The 14,231-nt window shown below is 28.5% G+C and overlaps 1 protein-coding gene across 1 annotated transcript in view; it reads left to right on the plus strand.

The window, feature by feature from the left end:
- LOC117174750 overlaps positions 1-10,006 on the plus strand; it is a 27,005-nt gene extending 16,999 nt beyond the window's left edge. Inside the window, exon 2 of the mRNA XM_033364092.1 lies at positions 8,399-10,006. Within this exon, the coding sequence (XP_033219983.1) occupies positions 8,399-9,802 (1,404 nt within the window). The 3' untranslated portion in view covers positions 9,803-10,006. The remainder of the gene's footprint in view (positions 1-8,398) is intronic.
- The last annotated feature ends 4,225 nt before the right edge of the window (positions 10,007-14,231 follow it).

Raw genomic sequence — 14,231 nt, forward strand, 5'->3', positions numbered from 1 at the left:
AGGGAGCTCTTCTTAATATTTTGACACCAAAATCATGTCGATACACCTTACCGACTGCGAGTAAAGCCACCCACGCTTTAACTTGACAGACTGTATATGCTGCTTTCGTCGACTTTGAGGGGGCTTTTCCATCCATCTCGCACCATTTATTGTGGAGGAAGCTTCACTCTTTGGGCCAAAGCATAAAAATAATTAATATTCTAAAGCACTTTTATTCTTCTGCGACAACTTGTATTAAGACTTGTCAAGGGATCAACTAAATTTGTCAAGGTCACGCATGGTGTTCTTCAGGGTGAAGTTTTAAGCACGTTCGAATTTTTGCTTTTCATCTCCGATTTAGAAGACTATCTAAGCCAGCAAGGTTGTCGAGGCCTCTCCGTAAATAGTTTAGTTGAAATATCATTGCTTGGTTATGCGGATGATTATGTTCTTTTTGTAGATACCCCGGTTTAGTTAAACAGAAAACTGGAAGCTCTTAATTCTTATTGCAAAGAAAATAATCTTATTGCGAACACGGAAAAAACTAAAATTGTAATTTTTTCTAAATCAGCGAATTCATCGGCTAGGAAATTTTAATCTTTTGAACTCGGCGATTCCCGGATCGAAGTAGTTAAACAATATTCTTATTCAGGTACCCCTCTTTCGGGTTCATGCTCCTTTCTACCAGCCGCAAGGAAGTCCGTTAGTGCTGCGAATACAGCCGTCGGCTCGATCCTAAGGACGATCCACTCGGTCAGAGCTGATTCGTGGAATACCTACATTAGATTATTCCAGAGCCTCTCTGTAAGTACACTACTGTATGGTTAGCAGGTTTGGAGCCTAAATCATTTACAAGTTATAGAGTGAGTACAGCTTTCTTTTTTTTAAAAACTCTTATCCCTGCCCAACAATACATCTAACTACGTGGTGAGATTAGAAACTGGATCTTTGCATTTATATCAAACAGTCTTAACAGTCTTAAGATTGTGTTTCAAGAGACTGAAGTCACTGGCAGTAAAAGATCCTTACAACAAATTTAATTGGTTTTCCCAGATGCGGGTTTTTTTCAATGCAAATGGTTTGGTGGATAGATGGGAGAACCTCACATTAAACTCCATTAGCTACCAAGCCTACAGATGTACACCCCTCCGATAAATGGTTAGCTGTATTGTCTTCCGTTCACCCTGCCACTGTTAGAAAATTTGTTAACTTAAATTTATTTCTTGAAAAAAAGATCCTACTCCATCTTCACTCCATTGGGAATCGAACCACAAAACTTCTGATTTTCGGTCAGGTGCTTTTCCAATTAAGCTATTAGAGGGATCAGAATAAGAACTCTTAATTCAAGAACATAACGCTAATTTTCAGCTAGGTGTTAATGGTACAAGTAATTATTTCAAACAAATTTTAATTTATCTGCTATATCATCAGAGATTGTACCTTACCGACAGTAAATCAACCCTCCAAACCATGAAGGCAGAAAATCTACACAATATCGATCAAGTTAAGAATCTTCAATAACAGAAAATGCTTCACGTCTTAATAAGACTAGATGGAAAATAATATTTTGAAATTAAAATTATTTCTTTAAAAAAATTAAGAGTTCTTATTTTGATCCCTCTAATAGCTTAATTGGAAAAGCACCTGACCGCAAATCATAAGTTTTGTGGTTCGATTCCCAATGGAGTGAAGATGGAGTAGGATCTTTTTTTCAAGAAATAATTTTAATTTCAAAATATTATTTTCTATCTAGTCTTATTAAGACGTGAAGCATTTTCTGTTAATGAAGATTCTTAACTTGATCGATATTGTGTAGATTCTCTGCCTTCATGGTTCGGAGGGTTGATCTACTGTCGGTAAGGTACAATCTCTGATGATATAGCAGATAAATTAAAATTTTTTTAAAATAATTACTTGTACCATTAACACCTAGTTAAAAATTAGCGTTATGTTCTTGAATTAAAAGTTCTTATTCTGGTTCCTCTAATGGCTTAATTGGAAAAGCACCTGACCGGAAATCATAAGTTTTGTGGTTCGATTCCCAATGGAGTGAAGATGGAGTAGGATCTTTTTTTTTCAAGAAATAATTTTAATTTCAAAATATAATTTTTCATCTAGTCTTATTAAGACATGAAGCATTTTCCGTTATTGAAGATTCTTAACTTGATCAATATTGTGTAGATTTTCTGCCTTCATGGTTTGGAGGGTTGATCTACTGTCGGTAAGGTACAATCTCCGATGATATAGCAGATAAATTAATAATTTTTTAAAATAATTATATGTTAACTTAATTGTGAAGATTATCAGCGAGCGTTTGGAGATCATTAGATAGCTTATAATAGTTTTAACCTAGTATTTATGTATGTGTATGCGTCTGGCTATACGAGATTTATGTTTTTAGATATCCCTACGAAACTATCCTTGTATGCACCGAATGGTCTATAGACAAGTGTAAATAAATAAATATTGTAAAAATACTTTAGAAGCTTACCTTCAAAAGAAGAAAATACCTTAAATTTGACGTTCATAGAGCGTTCCATAAGTAGGTGATTTCCTAATATTTTATAATTATTTTTTTAAATCTCCAGTTATCAATAGGACTTTCTTGTATTCGCTTAACAAAATAACAGATATTAATAAATTCAATTAATATTAAAAATATTGTTTACAAGTTCCACGCTTGTCGTTCAATTGATTATTTATTCTAAAAAAGTTTTTCCAAGTAGTTTATTGAAAACTCAAATTTCAAGCTCAAATTTTGCCAACTACTTAAGTCAGTAATTTAATAGTAACTCGTACATTTAGTTGTTAATCAAATTAGTAAGTATGCATTAATATTAAATATTGTAGATTAATATTAAATATGATAAATATTAATAAAATTAATATTATCTATTTACATGCAAATTCAACTGTTTGGTTTTAAATTTTGACATACAATTCATCGTAATTAAAATTAGTACATAAATTGAAAAAAGTATTCAAACAGTTTTAATTATTCTTTGGTCAAAAATTTTATTATTTGGTTAACATTTTCATGGACTGAAAAATCTTTTTGATTAATATTTCAACTATTTTGTTGGACATTTGACTTTTTGTTTTCAAAATTTATCTTTTTAATGATGCTTATAATGATGCTTTTAATGATGATTTTAATGATGCAATGACAAAAAAATATTTGTTAACTGTCTTTCTTTAAGAGTGTCTATACAAATCTTAAGATATTTTTACTTCGTCAGAAAAACTTATTTAAATAAAAATAGTGAAATAGTCAAATTTTAAGTAAAAAAATTAACATTCAACCGATAATGCGAATTTCCAACTAAACAATTTAATTTTAAATTGAAAACTATAAATTAAAAAAAAATTCCACTAAAATGATAAGTCTTCAAACAAAAGGATACATTTTTCACCCTGTAGATCATTTGTCAACTAAAATGATGAATTTTCGACCAAAATGATGATTTTGAACGAAAATTATTAATTTTATCTACACAGAAAATGAATTTTGGTCCAAATGGTTGAACTTCTAGCCACAGAGATAAATTTGTTACGAAAACGGAACAATATTTAATAAAATGAATCAATTTTCAAACAGATAAAATGTCAGCGATAATTATGAATCTTTCCCCCAAAAAATGAATTTGAAACCACATCGTTGAATTTCCAACCATAAAAATTAATTTCAAACCAAGAAGATTATTTTTTTATCCAAAAGAAGAATTTTCAATCAAATGCTTTAATTTCGAACTAAAAAAGATCATTTTTAAACCAAAAATCGATTAAACTAAGAAAATTAATTTTCTATGAAAAATACAATTTTTCAACAAAAAAGATGAATTTTCAACCACGAATATTAATTTTAAACAAAATACATGCATTTTTTAACCAAACAGTTGAATGTTTAACTACGGATAGATGAATTTGCAACAAAAAATTGAATGCTAATTTTTATTTATAGAAATGATTTTTAAACAAACGAAGCATTTTCAATAAAATAATTGAGTTTTTGACCCAAAAAAATTATATTTAAAAAAAATCAATTTTCCACGGAATGGTTGAATTTTCACTGAAAGAAATATATTTTTAAACAAGAATATTAATGTTTTACCAAATAAGACGGATTTACAACTAAATATGTATAAGTATTTTTAACAATAAGGTGAATTTTTAAAAGTCTCAATCAAAAATAAAATCTAGTTAAACATTCAGTTTGAAAAATGTTATCGGACAATAAAAACTAATTTTCATCAAAATTAATTAATTTTCTTCCAAAAAAATTAACTTTGGACAAAAAATATCAATTTTTAACGAAATAGTTGATCTTTCAACTACAAAAGATCAGTCTTTAACGAAATGTCCAATACTTAAATTTACATTACAAAAAATTAATTTTCAATAAAAAAAGAGAACGACGTTTTAGCAAAATATTGTAACCGAGAAGATTAAACCTCCGAGAAAAAAGAATTTAATCTTAACATTAAAAAAAAATTAATTTTCAACTCAAAAAACTAGTTTTAAAAAAATTGGTTAAATTTTCAACCAACAAGATTTTTTTGGTCTCTTATGTCATTTTCCAAAAAATTTAATTTGTTTATTTTTAATCTTATTTTCGCGATTGAAAGATAAATAAAGAATTTTAAGATCCTTTTTTGGGGAACAACTTTTGTTAATTAATTGTTTTTCGTACCTTGCGACGTTTTTCAACAAATATAATTTTTTCATTTTTAATGTATATTTCACGATTAAAACACAAACTGCTTTTGTCTATTTTCCAAAAATTCAATTAAAAATTTTTTTTATGTTGTGTTTTAATAAAAAATTGGTGAATACTTTTTGGGTGCACCATTTTTTTTCGATAATTTTATTCGTACCTTGCACAGTTTCACCGCAAAATGGAATTTTTTATTTTTCTTTATTATTTTTTGTGTCGTTTTTCTTCTTTTGACTTTTCTCATGTTGTGCGTTTTTTGGCCTTTAAATTCTCATATTCGCTTTTTTTTTAAGTTCCATAACCCGGGCAAGGTTTTTTTGATAAAAAAGGAGAAAAGCACTATAAATGAACGTACAGAAAGTTTTTAAATCATGAAAAAAGTGGACTTCAAAATTTTCATACAGATAAAAGTTTTTCAACAGAAAGGATATCCAAATTTGCTATTAACTTTTTTTATAAAAATAAATTAAAAGCAAAAAAATTACATTTTTGTAAAAACGAAACAAGCTACAATAACATTTTATTTCAAAACATTTTTCGCCAAGATTATATCTACAAATTTTCTTGAAACCACTCGCATTCGTTTAAAAAATAATTTGTAACAAGTTAGTCGAAATTTTATAAAGAATAAATTTGTCGACATTTTATAGTGAGCAATTTTTGTCTTTATTTTTTTCGTATCTTGTCGTTTTTCCAAAAATTTTAATTTTTATAAATGCTATTTTTACGATAAAAACAAATTTGCGTCAAATAAAAGAATCATTTACAACAAATGAACGATAAACAAGTTTTTTTTCAGTTAATTTGTTTTCGCATTTCATGTCGCTTTTCCAAAAAATTTATATTTTATAATTTCAATGTTTTGTTTAAAGAATAAAACAATATCACGCATTCTATCAAATGGAATTTTTTATACTTTAATTCAATTTTTCGCGATTTAAAGGCAAAATATGCATCTCATACAAAGCCACCTTCGTAAAAAGCATCTTTTTCGAATCAGGGGTTCTTAAAATTAATCGATTTGATGAAAACCGTTTACATAACCTTAAATTGTTCTAATATTATAAATTTTTTCGAAATCGACATCGATATTTGCGGAAAAATCGTTAGAATAACCTACATTTGTACAGGAAAATTTTATCGTTTCTAAAATCTAGTGAGTTTTAACAAAAAATTATGACTCCCGGTGTAACACAACCTATAATTATGAAAAAGATGTGAATCTTTTTTGAAGTTTTTAAAATATCCTTTTTCTGTCATTAAAACTACCAATTTCTAAACGAAAAACACCATAATCCAAAATTTTTAGAAGATTCCGGATATTGTTCAAATTATCATAATTTTTGTTAAAAAAAACAATTTGCAGTTTAAAACAACAACATAACCTGAAATTTTTTTAAACTTAGGAATTTTTTTCGAAATATAATAATTTTTAAAATAAAAATGTCAATTACCGAGCAAAAACGAATAACCGATTCAGGATGATAAATGTTAACATAACCTTCAATTACTTAAAAATTGTAAATCTCCTTTAAAATCCATATAGATATTTCAGATGAAAACGGCTGGCAAAGCTAAAAATGTAATCTCGTTTAAAATCCAGTAAGTTTTGAGTAAAAATACCAATTTCCAGAGCAATTACGACAACATAATCTGAAATTATTCAAAATTTGTGAAACTTCTTTAAAATGTTTGAAATATAATTTTTTTCAATAAAAAAACTTAATTTCAGACAAAAAAAACTCTGAAATAATAAAAAATTTGTTACGCTTGTATTTTTATAATTTTGAATAAAACAATCCTTGGATTTACATATAATAATTTTTGTTTACAAATACCAAATTCAGGTGTAGTACGCTAACTGTGTAACCTAAATTTATTGAAAAATTTGAACTATTCTTTGAACATAATAACTTTTTATTGAAAATAACAATAATTCCCAACGAGAAACACAAACATAAAGTAACAAAACAGAAAATTATTCAGAATTATAAATCTTCTTTCACGCTTAATGTTTTTATTTTTAAATAAAATAACGGATTTCCTGTGAAAATCTTCAATAAAACGACCCTGAAATTTAAAAAATTTCAAAACTTCATTATTTCATATAAAATTTCTTCTTAAAATGATGTTAATTTTCAATTAGAAGATTTTGATTCTTGTCTATTCAAGCATTATTTTTATTTTAAAATACTAATTTCGCGTGTGAAACAATACGGTCACCTAAAGTTTTTCTAAACCTATGAATCTTATTTACAATATGATGGTTTTAAGTAAAAATTTCATCTCTCGAAAAAAAAACATTAAAACAATCCGAAATTGTTGAAGCTTGTATTTTTATCCTTCTTAATAAAAATCCTTGGATTTAAATATAATTATTCTTGTTTACAAATACCAAATTTGGTGTAGCAAGCTCACTGTTTAACCTAAAGTTCATTAAAAATTGTAAATATTCTTTGAAAGGAATAACTTTTTATTAAAAATACCAATTATTACCGCCAAAAAGACAAACGTAAAGTAAAATAACAAAAAATTATTTAGAATTATAAATCTTCTGACACATCTCATGTTTTTATTTTTATTTAAATAACGGATTTCCTGTAAAAACCCTTAATAAACCCAAAACTGTTTGAAGATTTTCAAACCTTGCCTCAACTATAATGATTTTCGTTTTCAAATACCAACATTTCATGCAAAACGCTAACGTACCAAAAAGTTCTTTATAAGTTATAAACCTTTTAAATAACGAAAGCAAACTAAAATTTAAAAATTTCAAATATTCTTTTAATCTTTATGATTTTATATCAAATTTCTTCTTTAAAAAATGTTAATTTTTATTTAAAAATACGTACTTAAAAAACGTATAAGATTTTCAATGATTTAATAAATAATTAAAAACTTTTAATTGAACTGCGCCAGAGTATTTAAAAAGCATAAATTTTCACAAGGTCCCATGATGTTTTCTATGACTTTTCTTGTTAAACATGTTCTAGGTGTACCGTCAAATTAAAAATAACCTAATCTTCAAATTGATTTATAAAAGGGACAAAAAAGCCCCAATAATTATAGCAAAGAATTTCCGAAGAAAAATCCAAGTGTAAATAATGAAAAAATAGTTGCAGTTATAATTATAATTCGCATTCTCGTTTAGCCGTTTCTGAACATAATCGACATACAATATGCTATAAGGTTCTATGGTCCACCCTAGATAAAATTCATATTTTAACTTAAACCGAATTAAAAAATTGTCTGAAAAAAATCGCCCCTTGACCATAGGTTGTTAAAAATTACCCATTAGCCAAGAAAGTAACTATTTAAAATTAAAAAAAAAACCTGCAAAGAAAAATAAATCAATGAAAAAAAACTATTTTGTTTTATAAGCCACTCTCAAGGAAATTTATATTTCCACTTAACAGGAAATTTAAACGTTTCTGAAATATTTCCGTTTTATCCTAGATCATGGTTTTAATTGCATTTATAAAATTTCTAAAATAATTATAACCTTAGTTAGGGCCTACATTATCTGCAATTTTTTACGTAAACGATATCTCTAAAGACTTTTCACTTAACGATATCTGTAAATATTGATAAGCGAAAGCACTAGAAAGTAACAAATAAGTATGAAATATTTTTGTCACATTATGCATCTTTTATAAAATATTTTCAAAATTCTGATTAGCCCAAAAAACTACTGTCTATTTCCAGATGGCTTCAGGAAATCGGAAACCATGGAAAGAAGAAGACATGAGAAAAGCAATAGAAATGGTAAGACAAAATAAAATAAGTATCGCAAGAGCTGCACGTAAATTCATGTTACCGCGCTCAACACTCCCGCGTTGGGCAAATTCTAAACTCAAGACAGAAAAAGCAGCAGCTAATAAAATAGGACGACCACCAATTCTGGGATTCGATTTGGAAAAGAAATTGGTTGAATATGCCCTGATGATGAAAGATAAATTTTATGGAATAACAAGAGAGGATTTGCGAAGAATGGCATATGTCTTCGCCAAAAAACAGAATAAGAAAGTTAGATTCAAATCAAATATGACATTTGGCACACGTTGGGTATACAAATTTCTAGAAAGACACAAAAATTTAGTCGATTTTGTATCACACGACATACACTATTTTTCAGGTTTAGAATGTAGCGTAGAATCTGTGACAGATTTTTTTAACAACTTGAATCGACTCTACATCCAGCATCAGTACCTGGCTGATCGCATATTCAACGTGGAAGCAGCAAGTCTCCTAGTTTTACAAAATAAAACGCCAGAAGTATTTGTCTGTAAAGGTAAAAAACGAATCGCATCTTTAATTCCAAATGATAGGAAAGGTCTGATAACAATGATCTTCTCGATGAGTGCCAGCGGATTTTTCGTTCCTCCGATGCTAATTTTTCCTGAGCACACTATGCAGGTGGAACTCATGAATGGAGCCCCACCTTGTTCGATTGGTGTAGCTCATCCTTCTGGCTGGGTTCAGCATCATCTTTTTACCCGATGGTTTATTCACTTTATTGAGAAAGTAAAACCTACTCAAGAATCACCTGTTGTTCTAATTTTAGACGGTCAGCAGAGCTACACTCGAAATCTTGAAATCATAAACATGGCAGAAGAAAATAACGTCGAAATTGTATCTGTCATTCCTTCTCTTGGATCTCATATGCAACCAATAGTAGAAACTTTAATCCAACCACTGAAAAACCTTTACGCTGCAGAAGTCGAAAATTGGAGCCTAGAGAATGATCGACATATCGAACCTTTCGACCTTGCAGAAATTTTTTCAAGAGCTTATCTGCAGATGAAGACTGGTGAAGTAGCAGTCAATGGATTTCGATCTACTGGAATTTACCCGCTGGACAAAGCTGTTCTTTTGGATCGCTTTTCGTCTAGAACTAAGGAAAGGCTGAAAAAATCGGTGACAAAGAAAGCACATTTTGTTTTTGAAAAATTAAAATGCCTGAGTCCAAATCCGATTCCTGGACCTTCAAAACTCGTGGAAATAAAAACAGAAACGCCGATGCTGCCTATGACCGAAGTATGGTTAGAAGATGGTCCAAATTTTGAATATAACGATCAAAGTTTTGTTTCGGAAAACACAAATGACTGACTTTTCTGTAGTAGCATTTTTGATGATGATTCGGACGGAACAGTGAAAAAGGAATTTGGATGCGATTACTGTACTGAATATAAAGTAAACCCTCAACAAATTTAACATTCTACGACTGAATCTTATTTGTTTTGAGTTTTTATAATTTTGCATATATTTATGACAAGAATTATTTTGTACGAATTAGACAAAAATTATAATTTATAGTAAAAATTGAAGTAAAATAAATCAGGGAATTTAGTTCTTAAAATTGTTTATTGTATATTTACTGTTTGCAGCAACAAATTTTTAAAAAACCCTGATAAATGATATTAGATTTTTTCCCGATACGTTTCAAGATTCTCTATTTATGATATTCCTCTACAAAAAAATCCTCCCGCTTCGCGAGCACATTCTCATAGCGCGCTGCGCGCACGGCTCGTATATTTTTTCAAACTAAAGGTCAAAGCGTCGACAATCGTAATTTGACAATAGTGACTTCTTTTTTGTTAAAGCTCCTGTCGATGTAGAGACGATGTCTTTGCGATATCGTAAATACATCGAAACGACACGGACATAGGATGTCTTAAAAATATCGTAACGATGTCGTAAAGGCGTCGCCAAATTTTGTGCCCACTGGGTTCTCATGGCGTATCTCGTGCTTCGAACTCGAATTTTTATCTCAACTTTTATATAATTTCCATAAATATATATTATTACAATTCATAACACGCATTGGTATTACCCTTTTTTAACTTCTAAATTAAATCCCTGCCTCGGAGACCCACGAAACTTCGATTAATAACCCAGTGGGCACAAAATTTGGCGACGTCTTTACAACATCGTAACGACATCTTTACGACATCCTATGTCCATGTTGTTTCGGTGTCTTTGCGATATCGTAAATACATCGTCAGATCATACGACTTATTTACGATATCGTAAAGGAACCTTAACGACATGGACACAGGATGTCGTAAAGTTGTCGCAAAGATGTCGTAAAGACGTCGCCAAACTTTGTGCCCACTGGGAAGGGTTTGGGCGCAGGAGCGGGAGGGGAAATTAGTTTCAACCAGCCCCATACATCGCCCCCACTTTTCTGTTTTCTTACGGACGTCTCCGGACTCTTTTTTAAGGGATATAATAACAAAAAGATTTATTGTGATAAATCAAAATTTTATTCATATGTATTATTTTGAGGTTACGTCGTTTTTCATCTCTGCCTTTCCGATAATCTAGAAATTATTTATGAAATAAACATTTTTGATTGCCTGCAAACAAGGTTAGTTCTGGGAGATCATTTACTATGTTTATTTTTAAGTCCAAAGTTTTCGGACAAAAATATTGTGTAGTTTGGAAGTAACGCTTGGGTGAATTGTGATACACATAACCTCGAAATATACACGCACGTTGTTAGCAATTCCAAACATTCTTTTATTAAAAAAAAAACACACAAAAAAAGTGTGTGTGGACGTCCTTTAGCATGTTTGCTATCATTTCCCAATTTTTAAAGGCAAAATATTTCTTATCCTAGGAAAAAAGCCGGGGGAATCTAACACTGAAGAAATCGATACTATTTCCTAAGCGCTACGCAAATTATTCACATTTTGCTAAATTGAAACTTTTTTGAACTAACCTACAAAAAAAGTGAGTGCGGACGTCCGTTAGCATATTCACTATCATTTCCCAAAATTTTAAGACAAAATATTTATTATTCTAGAAAAAAATCCGGGCGAACCTAAAACTGGTAAAATCGGCAATTTTCTAAGTATCACATACCCTTAAGAAAAAGTAAAAATAATTAAAAACTTGATGCCGTTTGCAAATAAAAAAAAATCTTAAAAAATAAGAGTAGCTATTACTTATTATCTAAAAAAAGAAGTCATGAAAATATGTACCTTAATATGAATAAAATTTAATTTTGAGATATATTTACAAACGAATGAACAAATGCAAAAATAACAAAAAAAGTAACAAATGAAAAAATTAAAAATATTTAAGACCTTAATGACAAAAATATTTTTAAAATATACAGGATTAGAAAAATTAATAAAAAACATATCACTTATATCCTATACAAATACAAAAATAATTAAAATATGGAAGACTGCAACTTAAGTTGCGAAGTAAAGAATCTTTGTACATTTAAAATCTGAACAATTTCAAGTTTTGAAGAAAATATTTTTTTTCAGTAATGGTAATTTTAATTAAAATATTTGAGGAAATAATTTTCTAAAAAGTCAATGACAGGACTAATAAATGAGAAAATGGATTTGTAATTAGTTAATATAAGGTATATATTTATTTAAATTGAATCGTTTATTTGTTGCTTAATCTTGAGAGACTTCTTCTTGCTGCATTCAAGCCCCAATAACCGTATTGAAAATTTTTTGATTTAAAGGAGATTTGGAATTAAATAGTTAATAATATTATTGCAAACCTCATTTCTAAAATGAACAGATTATAAACTATTAAACTCTCTAAACAAACGTACCGTGGTCATGACGCACAATGGAGGAAATTCACTTTTTTCGTTCAGCTTGACGCTCCGAACTTTTGTCTCCCCTACGTGTTTATTAATAATTTTTTCTCTTGAAGTAATTTATATTGTCTTAAATGAATGTTCTGGGACTCATAAGATACTAATAATTTGTTTATTATTCCATTTCTTCGTTATAAACAAATTTAATAAACAAATTGACAAATAGTCTTATTATAGGTAAATTTTTTTGCTAAAAGTGCTTCAAATTAATGTAGGAATGACATTTAATAACAAAAATAATTCAAAAGTTTTTGATAACTATTGTCATAAATAATTCTGGTGGCAAAATATTATAATTTGAGATTTTCCAAATTATAATTTCCTTCAATCGCCAGAACGGCTTCAGGTATTCCTTAAACTAGTAAATATTTAATAATATTTTATAAAATATAACAATTTAAATTTTTGTAAACAAAGTCGATAAACAAATTCAAAATTTTGTTCGTTTCGAATAGAATTTTTTTTGCGCTGGAAATGTTTTAAGCTGTTGGACGAATGACTGCTGGTCACAAAAATATTTGAGAAGTTAACAAGAACAAAATCTTTTGATAATAATCCACCGACTTGTCCATCAAAAAATTTTAATTTGATAAAACCTTAAGTTTTAATATTTTTTCACAATAATTCTTAATAACAGTGGTTATTGTTAAGTTTTTCTAACATTTTTTGTGACTAGCAGTCATTCGTCCAAAAGCTTAAAACATTTCCAGTGCAGAAAAAATTGTCTATGCGAAAGGGCCAAAATTTGAAATTTTTTTATTTAATTTGTTTACAAAAATTTAAATTGTTACATTTTATCAAATATTGTTAAATATTTATTATTTTAAGGTATACTTGAAGTCGTTCTGGCCATTGAAGGAAATTATAATTTAAAAAATCTCAAATTCTAGTATTGTACCACAAAAATTATTTATCATAGTGGTTATTATCAATTTTTGTTATTAAATGTCATTCCGACATCATTTCGAAGCACTTTCAGCAGAAAACAAAATTTGTTTATCGATAATGAGATTATTTGTCAATTTGTTTATAAAATTGCTTTATAATAAATAAATTGAATAATAAACAAACTAGTTATTTCCTATGAGTGCCTAAACATTCATTAAAGACAATATAAAGTTTTCATGATCAGTTATTAAAGCGTAAAAAATTGTTATGTACAAAATTTTAGTTTTTCCATACTTTGAGTGGAAAAATTGTTAATAAAAAATATAGGAGACAAAAGCTCGGAGATTCAAGATCTGCACAATTTAATGATCTTTAATTAAAAACAAAAACTTCGAAATCGCAAGAAAATTAAAGGCTCTGGACATTTTTCAATGGAAAAAGTGTATTTCCTCTAACGGTGCATCATGAGTACATTACGTTTGTTTACGGAGTTTAATAGCTTATAGTCCTCTTATTTTAGAAGTGAGGTTTGCAATAATATAATTAAATATTTATTTCAAAATCCCTTTAAATTTAAATTTTTAAATAAAATTATTAGGGGTTGAATGCAGCGAGAAAAAATCTTTTAAGATTAAGCAACAAATAAATGAGTAAACTGTATAAATAATATATATGAAGTTTGGTTCAATTTAAATAACTATATACATAATGTGAAATAATATTAAATCCATTTTCTCATTTATTAGTCTTGTCATTGACTTTTTACCAAATTATTCCCTCAAACATTTTGATTAAAATTACCATTACCTCAAAAAAATATTTTCTTCAAAACTTAAAATTGTTCAGATTTTCAAGGTACAAAGATTGTTTAGGTTGAAACTTAAGTTTTAGTGTCACATATTTTAATTATTATTGTATTGAGGTCAGTCTGTGGGTTGAGAATGATTTAAAAATATTGAACAAAATAGGAGAGGGAAACTAATGTACAAAAGGAAAAGCAAAGTAATTTTAAAATGAAAG

The sequence above is a fragment of the Belonocnema kinseyi genome, chromosome 6 (assembly GCF_010883055.1).
Source record: "Belonocnema kinseyi isolate 2016_QV_RU_SX_M_011 chromosome 6, B_treatae_v1, whole genome shotgun sequence".
Classification (NCBI taxonomy): Eukaryota; Metazoa; Arthropoda; class Insecta; order Hymenoptera; family Cynipidae; genus Belonocnema; species Belonocnema kinseyi.